Below are 14447 nucleotides of genomic sequence, written 5' to 3'. Positions count from 1 at the left end.
CACCTTTAAAGATATGAAATTCAAAACTATCAACAGGAATGACACTTTTATTCAAAGTATGGTACAGAAATTAACTTTGTTTTATAATAATTATGACAAAGTGTGTCGATATCCCCTTTTTGCGATGGCCGTATCTAGTGCTGGTGGTCCTTGTCCGTAAAAGAAGGTTAATAGCAGTTTTTAAATATCTTTATATAATAGACTTCACGTTGTGTTCAAGTACAAAATCAGCAAGTATAATTCAAGAGTAATTTCTAGTCGAGAGTAATATCGAATGCCTAATAGTCTTAAAGGTAGCCAAAGATAAGACCGTATGAGTAATAACGTTTCCTGTTAAGTACTAAAGACAGAGAGCAGTCTTCTAATATTTATACTCTCGACTGTATACGTCAATCGACAGGAATGTTAATCTGTTAATCTTTTAATATTGGTACTTAAAAAAAATAACCATTGAACTAGTACTCTTTTGAATAACTTTGAATATGAATGACCATTAAATAATAGCCACGAGTTCTAATTCATGGGCTATTATTTTCTATACCAATTTCATGATCCAAAGCGCCGTAGGCAATGACATATTAACCTACAAAATCTGAATACGGGAGGATCTCAGTTTTGTTACAATCCTCCCTTAGCAGAGGGTCACGAAATTGGGGTACCAAAAAGAAAACATTTTTAAATTCCTAATTTATCCTCAATCCTGTCGATTCTTATCATCATAATTATTAGGAACACAAGTTGAAAAAAATACATTACAAAAAACAATCCTTCAATATAATCAGAAAAAACACAAAGCATGACGGTAAGTCTATATTGTTTATATACACTACTATGAGCTATATGTCATTCACCATAAAAATTTGTATCCACCATAAAAAGTTATATTATATATCCACCATTAAGGTTATATCCACCATTAAAAGTTACATCATATATCCACCATAAAAGTTATATCCACCATAAAACTTTCTTGGGGTGTTTGGGTTTGCGGTTGTTGCTTCTACCATTGGGTTAGTAGGTTTCTCAAGTTACGTTGTTTATTCCACCATAGGTCTGTTATATTTTCGAGGAAGTAGGATGCGTTTCACCATTAACTAAACTTGTAGTCTTCAACTATAAAGAGATCTACACATTTGTTTTTTTAAAATTATGTCAATTACGTTGTAGATTCTTGGGCTTTGGCAGCATTTCGGCTTTGTGCCAACTTTAATAAATAATCTATGGTCATTCTTCCTTTAGGTAGAGGAATACTGGATTCATCAGATGGGGTTGGAGGATCATCCCTCGGTCTAGGGATTGGCGGGTACATGTTGTTAGGAAGTAGAGGAACCGTAGGACCAGGTCGAGATGTTGGTTCATCATTTGGAGCGGAAGGTATAGTGCGCAACTCCACATCGGAAGACCTTTTGTTTCCCCGCCCATGAGCAGTCCGAGTTCGAAGAACCGACAGAAACCTATGCCCCATTCTTCCTACTAAACAATATTTTATAAAGACAAAGAGTATCAAAATACCCGTTATTACTGCTATGCTAATAGCAGCGATTTTCCAAAGTGGCCATTTTTCTGTAGCTTCATGCTCTAATTTCTGTAAATTCTCAATTTCGTACGTTAGTTCCTTCATTGGGATATCAGTAATATGTTCTAATTTGGGTGGTAATTTTGTAAGTGAGTAATTCTCGAATTTGGTGATATAAGGTTGCCAAAGGTCTTGAATTGTTTTCTCAAAAATAGCAGTCACGTTTGGGAAGGACGTGGAATCCATGTATGAACTTTCGTTCGAAAAGTGTGCGGGTAGTTCTAGAAAATCATTTTGAGCCTTACATGATTGTGGTAAGGTGATCGATTGTATCGGTGGCCGTATCACGACAGACTGGTGTACGAAACTAGTCTGATGACATACAATTGAAAATCGGATTGGTCGGTGCGTGACAACCATCCACATACCGTTTGTTAAATATGTTGCCACTGGTAAAATACAGTTCGGCTTAATAAAGACTTTACATAATTGGCGTATCTTCTCTCGATTTTCCGTAAACAAGGCAACTATACAGAGTTGTGACAAATTAATAGGGTAGATAGGACTTGTAATTTGGCAAAATCCAGCCAATGGGTCTGAACATTTAGTGAATTCGTCAGAATCTAGAATTGCATATTTTGTTCTATCAGTATTAACTGCGATGACCTCAGCCTCGAGCCGATATGAGGCTACCATTTTAAAGGTCGCTTTAGACTTCGATAAAATTAATTTGTTCGTCATAGGTAATGGTAAATTATGAATTTTATAAATTTCAAATACGCGATCGGAATCTAATAAGGGTATATTCAACACAACAATGATCTTATTATTTTCGATTATCGTTACACAGTTTAAAATTCGGTAGTAATGCCAAAGGTTTTTCTTAGGATTTGCCGGAAGTCGTACACTCGGAGGTAGGTGGGATTGAATTTCGAGTAATAGTTTGCGGAGACTTCCGGGAGTCAATACACTTGGTGACAAATGTCCTAAGGAAAGCATGTTAAGTTGAAGTTTGATTTCTGATGCGTACATTTCTGCTCGAAGGTACATGTTTTTGAGGTCATCAAGAACTAACTTCATCCTTAAATATAGATGAAGAAATCCTTCTGAACTTACTAGTTTCTTTTTAAATTGCCGAACCACGTTTTTTATCTTGATATCCAAGTTTCGTAAACTATCTGATAATACATTAACTTGTTGCCTATTTTCTGAAATATGTAAGCGTGATACATTTAATATAGACAAGCTTTCAGCAACTACATGTTGAATAGCTTGTTGGTTATTAGCTAGCGTATCGATATTACTTCTTATGACATTTAAATCGTCGGTACTGACAGTACCGAACAACCAACTTAACGCTTTGCCTACAAATGGAATAAGAGCTCTTTTTGGCCTAGCATGTTTCATGGACAGTGCTCTATAGTCTTGCACACCATCCAGTAGATCTTCTATCTCGTCTCGAAGAGTTATTACCTCGATCTTTAATTTGCCAAACGTATTTTCATATTCTAAACTATTGTTCCCTACAGAATAATTCGTCATTATTTCGTCTACAGTGAGTAAAGTACGTCCTATGTCAATGGCAAGGTCACTGGTGAACTTCGTAAACGGAGTTATATCATGGACCAGGGTCAAGAGCCATTTAGACCGACTTGTGGATACCTGATGTACTGGTCGAAAGAGTACATTCTGAGAAACCTTGGTTGCCGCAGTGATACCATAAACAGGTAATAATAATAACCAAATACAACGCATTCTCTCTGAAAAATAATGGACCATTTACTTTAAAACAACAACAACTACAACAAAATTATAATTAATTTTAGTTACATGTGGACACAAATCATGATAAGCGTTAGATATCTACGCCTTAATTAGGTAAATCATGTTTTGTTCCCATCATTTTCGATACACGATATACTCGTTGTTGTATCCATAATGATAATTAGGTTATTTGACCGCAATAGTAATTTGTATGGCCTAAGATAGTATATTGATATAAGATCAGAGAAGGCGCCTTTCTCATCACTCACAACACACGTACCTGATTGGACCAGAAATTACTCATCCGATACATCACCTGACGACGATTTACTTTCTACATTACTATCGTCGCTAACATCGTTATCTTGTGCTCTTATCCTTTGAGCTAATTCCATGAGAGGTATATCGCTCTCACTGGAGGAGTTTTCACGTACACGTCTGTACTTTTTGATTAACTGAGCTAAGGGTAACTCATCGTTTTCGGAATACTCCGAAGCAGAGCCCTCAGAACTCGAATCAGAGAGGGGTTCTACATACTTAGCCTGTCTAAGTCTTTGTTCATCAGTTGGAATGTCCCATTCGTCTATTTTAGCCAACCGTAATTGCTCTGCATGAGCTTTGGTCGTTTTGCCTGTGAGTTGACTCTTAATTCTATACGATACTGAAGATGTTTTTTCGACAATTTCTATAGTAAGGTGTCCATCGGTCTTCAAGTTTATTCTTCCTTAAGAAATTCTTATAATAGACCGGGTCACCAACTTTAAATTCGATGTTCTTAGTATTTTTATTTGCATATTTAGCCTGTCTTTTCTTAGCCTTTTTGACATTTTTATAAACTTGTAGGAATGAACGATGTTGATTTTCCAGTGCGATCTGATGGAAATTACCTTCACCTAAAAACTTACGTCTATGTTTGAGAATATTGTCTAACGGTAACACTGGATCTCTACAATAAAGTAATGTAAATGGAGATTGTTTTGTGCTAGCGCTTATATTGAATCTCAAAGCTGCAAGACTCTGGTTAAGGTGGATGTCCCAAGTGGAAATGTCAGATTTCAAACGTTTAGACAAGATATCGTGTAACGTTCGATGACTTCGTTCAACTACACTATTACTTTGAGGCCTGTAATAAGAAGTACAAATATGTTTTATATTTAAAGTTTGCATCGTTTCTTTCATGACTTTGTTTACATTTTCCGTTCCATTGTCTGTCACTATAGCTAATGGACAGCCGAACCTTGGAAACATTTCGTCAATCAGTAAATGTGCGACATTTTGTGCCGATTTATCAGGAATTGGAAATGCTTCAATCCAACCAGAGTACATACATACAAAACTGGTGATGTACTTATTTCCTGATAAACTTGTTGGGTAAGGTCCAGATAGGTCCAATGAGATCTTAGCCATTGGATATGGTGGTATACCTGTTTCAACTAAGTCTGGTTTATTTTTAGTTGTTGACCTTGCTTGACAAGTGACACAGTTTTCTACATACTTATATAGTTGTTTATATAAACCTTTCCAATAGTATTTAGTACGAATTAGAGCATAACATCTGTCAACACCACTATGTCCATTCTCATCATGATACTGATTAATGACTTTACTCGTCAAATGCTTGGGGACATAGAGACTTAAATTAAGATCACCATCTGGATCAGATATATAGTATAATAGGTCATCAACAACTATATATTTATTATTGACCGCAGGTTTAAGGTTTCCTTTTTCTAATTCAGTCTTAATATTTTGTAATTCATCATCTTTTATTTGTTCACTGACTAGGTCTAATTTTAGTGGGTCATCTTCGGGGTCACTTAAACTTTCATTATCATTCATATCGCAGTCTGCGAAATTACCTGTGTCAACCTTATTAGAATTTATCACATTTATTTCGAATGCATTGTCGTTTAATCGAGGTTCTATCTCCTCGTCGTCATCTGTTAAATTGTCAAAAGTTGCTACTGGCACTCGTGATAGCAGATCTGCTATCGAGTTGCTTTTGCCAGGAATGTATTCAATTTTACAATTATAACCTTGTATACCAAGTGCCCAAAGTTGAATTTGTTTATTTTGAAACGGTGATTCTAACAAGTACTTTAATGGTTGATGATCGGTTCTAATAATAAATTCCGCATTATGCAAATAATAGTCAAGTTTTTGCAAGCTATAATGTATAGCGTAACATTCTTTTAACACGGTACTATATTTAACCTGTGTTGAACTTAATTTATGACTTAAAAAGTAAATTGGAGTTTCGACTCCATCTATAACTTGTGCTAAACATGCACCTATGCAAGTGTCACTTGCATCCGTGTATAAAACGTATGGAAGATTAGAGTTCGGATAACCTAAAAACGGTATAGTAGTAAGACTATTTTTTAAGAAGTCAAACGCAAGTTGACATTCTGTTGTCCAATTAAATCTAGCAAATTTCTTAGTTAAATGTATTAATGGTTCTGCAATCTTACTAAAATTTGGTATAAGTCTTCTATAATAACTCATCCCGCCAATAAAAGAACGAGTCTCGGTGACTGTGGTGGGAGGAGTCATAGCTTTTAACGCTCTTACTTTATCTGGGTCAGCCGAAATACCACTCTTAGTAATAGTAAAACCTAAATATTTCGTCTCTTCTTGCATGAATGAACATTTACTGGCCTTGAGCTTTAGGTTATGTTGTCTTAATCTATCAAAAACTAACTTTATATGTTTAAAGTGATCTTCTTGTGTTTTTGAGAATATCAAAATGTCGTCAAGATAAGCGACTGCAAAATCACTGAGGCCTTCTAATACTCGACCAACTAATTGCATGAATACTCCGGGTGCATTAACCAAACCAAAAGGCATGACATTGAAATGAAATAAACCTCGATGACATGTAAATGCAGTTTTTTCTTTGTCATCTGCATGCATCTGCACCTGCCAGTAACCTGCTCGTAAATCAACGAGGCTGTACACCGAAGATGCATTTAATTGTGCTAATAGATCGTCGATTAATGGGAGAGGGTAAGAGTTGATTTTGGTGATTTTATTCAATGCTCTGTAATCAACACAAAAACGCCTCCCTCCATCTTTCTTGTCTACAACTACAATAGGGAATGCATACGGGGATGAGGAATGTGCAATTATCCCTGCACCTAGCATATCATCAATCGCTTTGTCAACAATTTTTGTTTTATTTAGTGGTGTCCTATATGGCCTTATTTTTATGGGTGGGTGATCACCGACATCAATCTTCATTTTGACAGTATCTGTCTGTCCAAGTTCGGTATCGCTCGAGGCGAATATATCTCTATATTTAGTAAATATATTCATTAGGCGTGACCGATGATTGTTTGGTATTTTTATATCTTTAAAACAGTCCTTAGGTTGTTCATTACTAACCTGGTTTACATCTAAAGATGGGATTAATTCACTTACGTCGTTATGATTGACAGGGTCTATTTGACCTATTAAGCAACCTCTCTTTAAGGTCATAGTTTTGTTAGTATTATTTACTATTGTAATGGGCATACGTCCATTGTTTCGTTCAACATTTACTGCTGCAACTAGTGCATTTGCAACCACTATTCCTGGTTGTGTGCTCACGAAACCAGAATCGGTTCCTTGTATTTGTAGCATGGGCGAATTCGGGTTTAAACATTTTGCCCTTCCTACACTCATACAACTACTTTGAGGATGTAAAACAACGTTTTCAGTCAACCGTACAAGGGATGAAATACGAATGTCATGTTGTAGGGGAACATACGTTCCATAGATCCTCAGGCATTTGAGGTCGAAATATATCCTCACATTCTTCTCGGCTAGAAAGTCTCTTCCTAATATCAAATTTCTATTCATAGAAGATACAATAAAGAGTTTATGCTTCATTTCTTTGTTTCCTATTTTAAATTCGAAATCGGTACTTCCATCAATAATTAAGGATTGTCCGCTTACGGAACGTAGAATTACATTTTCCTTTTTGAGCTTAGGTTTATATTTTAAATTTTGGTAAACGCGCCTGTGCATCAAAGACACTTCTGCACCGGAATCAATTAATGCTCTATAGTATTGTTTTTCAAATTTTACCAAGCATGTACTTGGATTACCTGCCAAGTTTACTTCAAAAATTTTCTTATTTTTAGAATTTCGTTTTGACTTACAATTTTTGTTGGAAATAGGTTTATTTGTTGAAAATACTTTCTTTCTCTCCTCGTTAGCCGGTTTACGAGGAGAGGCTAATGGTTTCCCGAATTTAGTCGAACTTTGCAATCGACTTGTTTATGACCTAATTTACCGCACCTCCAACATTTAATTGGAGGACGGGATTCCTTAAATGAGTCCGCACTGTTAACATGTCTATTGTTAGGTTTTCGTCGGCAATCTTTTGCCTCATGTCCATGTCTATAGCAAATTCTGCATTTCCTGGGTCGGAAATGGTCAACCTCCATGGGTTCGTCTCGGCTAGAACTATCTTCGTTACGCGGGTAACTACTTCCTGTTCTTAAAGCGAACTGTGTTCTCAAATTTTGCTCACCCATGGCTAAGGTCACCGCTAATTGCAAAGTTTTGGGATTTTCCCGTAGAATTTTCAATTTTAAATAATTTTCTTTTAATCCGTCAACAAAGAACCCTACAAGTTGCCTTTCTATTTCTAACGACGATGTTCCTGAATATGCTTCCGCCGCTAATACCAAAAGTCGCTCACCAAAACATTGTACATTTTCATTATGATTTTGTTTAACTTTTCGGAGTAACGCGAAAGCATGTTGTGCATCAGTTACTTCTGCAAAAAGCGCCGAGAGTTCATCCTTTAGCGTAGGCCAATCTGCTGTGGGATGGGTATCGAGATAGCGCCTAATAAAATTAGACACCACCCCTTTACTCGTTTGATAAGCGATCAATTTCATTCTCTCAGTTGGAATGGATGCTAACACTGCATACTTTTCAATGGATCTCGTCCATTCCCTAAAGGCTTTGGGATCCCCCTCAAAAGAGTCTATTATTGTTACCACCCCATTAGTCGATATTGAATTTGTAAGCCTACTTAATTGGTCTGATAAAGTGTGGAAGAATGAGGTTTCTTCTTCTGTTGACATGTTCTCGGATTATGCTCAATGGACAGTGAAACAAAATTAACTTACCGATAGGAGTGCGTTTCCTCTTCTGTTCCTTCTGTTTTCCTAGTTCCTTGATCTTCTTGCCCGTTCAGAATCCTGGTCACTCGCACCAGAAAAGATAGGTATATGACAAAGTGTGTCGATATCCCCTTTTTGCGATGGCCGTATCTAGTGCTGGTGGTCCTTGTCCGTAAAAGAAGGTTAATAGCAGTTTTTAAATATCTTTATATAATAGACTTCACGTTGTGTTCAAGTACAAAATCAGCAAGTATAATTCAAGAGTAATTTCTAGTCGAGAGTAATATCGAATGCCTAATAGTCTTAAAGGTAGCCAAAGATAAGACCGTATGAGTAATAACGTTTCCTGTTAAGTACTAAAGACAGAGAGCAGTCTTCTAATATTTATACTCTCGACTGTATACGTCAATCGACAGGAATGTTAATCTGTTAATCTTTTAATATTGGTACTTAAAAAAAATAACCATTGAACTAGTACTCTTTTGAATAACTTTGAATATGAATGACCATTAAATAATAGCCACGAGTTCTAATTCATGGGCTATTAATTTCTATACCAATTTCATGATCCAAAGCGCCGTAGGCAATGACATATTAACCTACAAAATCTGAATACGGGAGGATCTCAGTTTTGTTACATAATCACAAATTTGTTTTATTTACTTCATTTTAAATTGGCTAGAAATAGCTGTACTAAAATGAAAAATGTCAATCATGTTCATAATGTCAAGCTATGACAAACTGTGTAATTTTACATTGACTGCAATAGCCACTATTATTGTATCAAGCAATTTGATTGGATTGTATTACAGCAACATAGTCTGTCCATTTCATACACATGTACTTGTGCATAGATTCTAACAAATTGTACATCAGAATATTGTGTAAATAAATAGTTTATTATCATCTAGCCTGACAAATCAGGTCTTACCAATTTCTATAATATATTGGTATTGGTGTGATATCATCACTGGTAGAGAAAGCCATCTAATGTCACCTTTTATTGGAATTGAACCTGTTTTTTTTTAAAAAAAAACTCTTCACAATGTGCCAAAATTATAAACCTTCGGTATCCATACAAAGTTGAACTATAAAAACATTACCAGATATTATATTAAGTCCCTGTGCTATACAGGGTACCAAAACAAACAAGTTTGTAAAATAGCTGGTAATGACTTTATGAACTCTTAAAGTTCAACTTTGTATAGATACCAAAAGTTCTTAGAAATTTTGATTTTGTCATTTGAAGATAGTGGATAGTGACATTTGATGTCTGGTCCTACTTGTGGTAATATCATATGATAATCCTATATGTCATGTCCGAGAACCTTGGTATGGCCAGATTTGTCTGGCTAATGATATAATTACCAATCAATTCATTTTTCATTCAGAAAATTGAAGTGATTGTAAACTGGTATTCTTAGAATTTCTAATCTTCTAATGTGTATTTGGGACATTATTTTGTACCATTCCAATTTTCATTCAGACATCTGTGTTTTCTGTAATTCCACTTCAACTAAGCGCTGTATGATCTCAATATTGTAAAAGCTGCTAAAAATATCTTGGGGCCTTTGCATTGATGTCTCAAAGGAAGTATGCCTGTAACCATAAAAATAAAATATGTATAAGTAGAAGGTTACTTGTAAAAATGAACAAGCACATGTCATTGCGCAAGTATTTGTGTTCTCAGCAGCAATAATTTTCAATATATACAAACACAATCAGTTGTAAACAAAAACATTTTAAAAAGCATTATGGAAATGGATGTCCAGAAGTACATCTGTCCATAACATGTGACCCCAATACCACTCACAGAAAGAGAGCATGAGAAAAACAATACGTTTTAGTTTTTTTGCCATTGTTTAGATATAACCATCACATCCGAAAGGCGATGCTCAAATGAGCTCTTCCATGCATATTTTCTCATGTAGAACAGTAAAAAAATCAGTAATCAAAACAATGGCTATTAAGAAAATTCAACGATTTAGGAAAAAAATAATAATTTACCTGTATTTTTAACTACAGCCTTTACCCAGAAGTCTAACAGGAATAACATGAAAAAAAGAAAAGAAACAAGCAGAACAGAACAAAAATGATTTCCAAAAATTCAGATTCAGGGCTTTTCCTACAGTTTTGTTTTGTCAAAATATTCCTATTCCAAAAGTAAATAATTGAAATGGATGCTATAAAGTTTTTTAAAAAAATCTAAAAGTAAAAATTCTTTCTAAAAATCATAGAAAAGCCCTGTTATTATAGACAAAACTGAAGAAAGAAAAGTATGCATGTTAACACATCTTAGGCCAATATCTATATCAATGCAATACATTTTGAATTTGAGCCTATCATGATAAGGAAAAGGCATAAACTTGAGAGATAGTCAACTCTACTATAGTGAACTTTTGTCTATTTTTCCATGCATATTCAAAATATAATTTTTAGTTGCATGCCATTTGTCCCAGAATTTAGGTCTGATTTGAAATACACAAAATCCCCCCCAAAACAAAATTTTAAACTGAAAATTCTTTTTTGTAAAATCATATTCAAAAATTATACTTGTTAGTTAGGACTACTTTAAAATCAGCACTAGTTGGCATTTTTATCAACCCAGGCCATAGCCATAGATAGACGAAATGGGAGTCATAATGTAAACATAGAACTGTATAGCCTACTGTCAGTAGTCTGACATACAGTTCTATGATGTAAATAAGACTCAGTCACTGAGTCAGACCGTAGCCGTACTAGTGTCAAGTGGCTTCCGAAGAATATCTAGACATATCACAATGACAAATATTTCAAACATTAAAAAGAAAACTTATCTAATAAAGCAAATGAAAACACTTGCTGGAGGATGTAAATTCGACGAAATCTCTGCAAACTACGCTGGACGAAGTAAGCTCTCACCTCATCTCCCTTCAGTGATTTCCGCCTTTTCACAGCAACAATCCACATCTTTATTTGAACATCCAGGAACACAACAACAAGTTTTAGGCATGTCGTAATCTGAGTTCTGTAGCTGTCAAACAATATTACTAAAGCGCACGGTCGACTTCCGGGACCCTAGTTGGTGGCGCCATCTTCAGGGGCAGATAATCCAAGTTTGGTTCCCCATTGGTAGGCTCAATACTGAACATTGCCCATTGCTGTCCCTGAAGTTTGTAAATATGTTTTACCATTAAATGTGAAATCGTTTCGACTAAGACAAATCTCTAAAAGTTGTAGAATTGCATCGTCGGGTCTGTTTGGATCTGGGTTTCTATTAAAAGCTTTACGAACTGCCGTTAAACCAGTAGTGTTATCGATATTGGTATACATAGAAGAAACGTCGATAGAAATTAAAATAGCATTAGAGGGGACTCGAAGATTTTTTATTTTATTGACAAAATCGGTTGTGTCTTTAAGGTAGGCGCGATGTTGGCATGCTAGAGGTAGTAAGAAATGATCAATGTATTCTGACACTGCATATGACTCACTACCACAGTCAGATATAATCGGGCGGCCTTTAGGGATTTTATTCGAGATAAACCACTCCTTGGTTGGATTCTTATGGATTTTAGGCAAAGTGTACAAATGTCTCTCGCGACAATCAGGTTTGGCAGACAGATAGTCATATTGTTTCTGTTTGAGATAACTAGTTTTGACTAAATCGGCAAGAATATTATTAATCATGTTAGCAGATTCTTTGAAAATTGGTTTCGGTAAAATGGCATAATGTTTAGGATTATTCAGTTGATTCTCTGCTTCTGAAACGTAATCCTCCCTATGACACAACATGAACCTTTGTCACTCTTTTTAATAACAATGCTATCGTCTTTCTTAAGTAAGTTTAACGCTTCATGTTCCACTCGTGTGAGATTAGGCTTTTCGTGTGTTATGGAAAGGTTCACTGTTTGGCTATTCATACTCGCAAATGCTTTCAATATTTCAGGATGAATGGCGGCCTGAGGGGGTGTGCACGTGGATTTAGGAATAAACATTGTTCTAGCACCACGTGGGGGGTGGTTTCGAAAAAAATATGTGCAGCTAAGATTTCGTTGAAATCGTTCAATGGATGGTCGGAGATAATTCAAGTTAGCTATCTTTGGTGTGGGAATAAACTTAAGTCCACGGTCTAAGATTGAATACTGAAGGGGTGTGAGAATTTTACGGCTCAAGTTAACTACAGTTTGGCCTAGCGGTGGCCTCTCAGTATTTTTATCCCCAGTAATTAGTTTAAAGACTTACTCGATGCTTGAAGCTGGTGTATCCAAAACAAATAGATGCTGTTTGCTGTTTCTGGAGACCAATGAAGATTATCAACTGTTTCGAATTCTTCTTCGTAGGGTGGTAAGATTGTTGCGCTGTTGATACTGGACTCCATCATCATGTTGTTGAGAGTTCTGAGGTTCTGTTGTGCTTTCTTCGAGATTTTATTTGAAATGGGTTTACATGTGAAGAGGATCTTGGAGTTTGGGAAGGTTTTGTTGGCTGTGGCGATTAATTTCTGGGCTTGGTTTAAGGAGGTCTTTGGTATCTGATCACGGTTGTTGAGGCCTACATGAAGAATAATGGTAGTAGGTTTGGGATCATGGTCGTATGATTCCAGGATTGACTGTATGTGATGGATTTGGGCACCGGGGTAAGAATGTATTTCGGTGTCTGAACTGGTTTTGGTAATTCGATTCAGGTTGGATGATCCAATTATTAGGGTAGATTTCTTTAGAGCAGGTAGTTTCCATAATGATTTGTCCTTGGTTTGGTGATAATACGGTTTGGTAGCGGATATAATGGTCGTCGACGGTGTGATTGGTACTGGTTTGGTAGTTGTTAGAATTGTAGCATTGGGAACAGACTGGGATCTGGTTCGAGGAGGGGAAGGTCTGGATACACGTCTCGACTTGGATGGAGACTGAGGGGTGGTTTGCTGGTCCAAAAACGCACAGAAGGAAGAAAGGTTGGCGGATCCTGGATCACGTGGTGAAGATTCAGATGGTGTGGAAGGGGAAGACGAGTCTGAAAGTGAAAAGAGAAGGGGTGTGCCCTCTCTACGAGAGCGTTTACCAATGTCTGCTGGACTAGGAGTAGGTGAACTTCGGGCTCGTTTAGGGGTTTGGTTCGGCAGTGTGGTGGCTTTAGATGGTGCAGGTGTAGTGTCCATTTCAGTTGGTAGAGATATGTTTACTCTGGTTTTTGTTTCGTTGATTGTTTGGTAGAATTTGGAGATTACAGCTTGAGTGAGACGTTTCCCATAGGAGCGACGGGCCCAGGACAGGGCATGAGAAACGATGCGGTCGACGGCAGGTGATGATAAAGACTTGGTACGAATGGTGGTCAGCTGCTCTTGAAGTGTGGTTTGGTAATGTTCGATCAGGACCTGCGTAACCTTAGAGAGCCATGTCCGATTGAGGGATCTAATATTCGCGTCGACAGATGATGTTTTCATTGCTGGACGGATAAAACTATCCAACTCAAAGACTCAGGTCGATGGTTACCTCTTGATTGGTAGGCTGTGTTGTAGGTAGGTCGGCGATGGGGTGGGATATAGCTGGATGGGTTGGTTGGTGGTCGGCGATTGGTAGGTGGTAGAGGTCGATGGAAGACAGGGTTTTTGAGTTATTGCCCATGACTTAGGAAAAACGCGTCAAAATGTGTTTGTGAACACAATAGAGACTAAAGTTTTCAACTGATTTTAATGAAATTTGGTGTGGTCATTTATATTGATGAGATCTTGGACAAGTTCGAATTTGAATATTTTGATGAAAGGCTCAACTTAGAAAAACGCGTCAAAATTTGTTTGTGAACACATTAGAGACTAGTTTTCAATTGACTTTAATGAACCATGGTCATGTATATTGATGAGATAATTTGAAGTATTTGGGTTATTGATATTGATTTTTTAAAATTTGGTGGAATTTCTCAGCATAAATAACTGTCAATAAATATGTATTGCATTGAATTCTAAATATTAAAATTCATACTGTTTTATCATTTCTGACAGCTGCCAGTGGGCGTATGTTATCTTGCCTTGCAAGCTATCTTTCTGTGACGGGACCACTGATTAGTGTTGTAATTCG

General features: G+C 36.5%; 2 protein-coding genes across 2 annotated transcripts; both read right to left on the bottom strand.

Moving 5' to 3' along the window:
• Positions 1 to 1156: 1156 nt before the first annotated feature.
• On the bottom strand, positions 1157 to 8358 carry LOTGIDRAFT_171401 (hypothetical protein; the record flags this gene model as incomplete). The annotated part of the gene is made up of 4 exons (XM_009047596.1): positions 1157 to 3276; positions 3597 to 3941; positions 4168 to 4226; positions 7562 to 8358. 4 exons carry the CDS (start codon positions 8356 to 8358, stop codon positions 1157 to 1159), a joined length of 3321 nt encoding a protein of 1106 aa, XP_009045844.1.
• A 1555-nt stretch (positions 8359 to 9913) lies between these two features.
• Positions 9914 to 13531, bottom strand: LOTGIDRAFT_171400 (hypothetical protein; the record flags this gene model as incomplete). Its single annotated transcript, XM_009047595.1, has 3 exons — positions 9914 to 9996; positions 12619 to 12793; positions 12932 to 13531. The coding sequence occupies 3 exons, from the start codon at positions 13529 to 13531 to the stop codon at positions 9914 to 9916; spliced, it is 858 nt and encodes a 285-aa protein (XP_009045843.1).
• Positions 13532 to 14447: the final 916 nt, after the last annotated feature.

The sequence above is a fragment of the Lottia gigantea genome, assembly GCF_000327385.1.
Source record: "Lottia gigantea unplaced genomic scaffold LOTGIsca_114, whole genome shotgun sequence".
Lineage (NCBI taxonomy): Eukaryota > Metazoa > Mollusca > Gastropoda > Lottiidae > Lottia > Lottia gigantea.
This window is presented reverse-complemented; position numbering and strand designations above follow the sequence as displayed.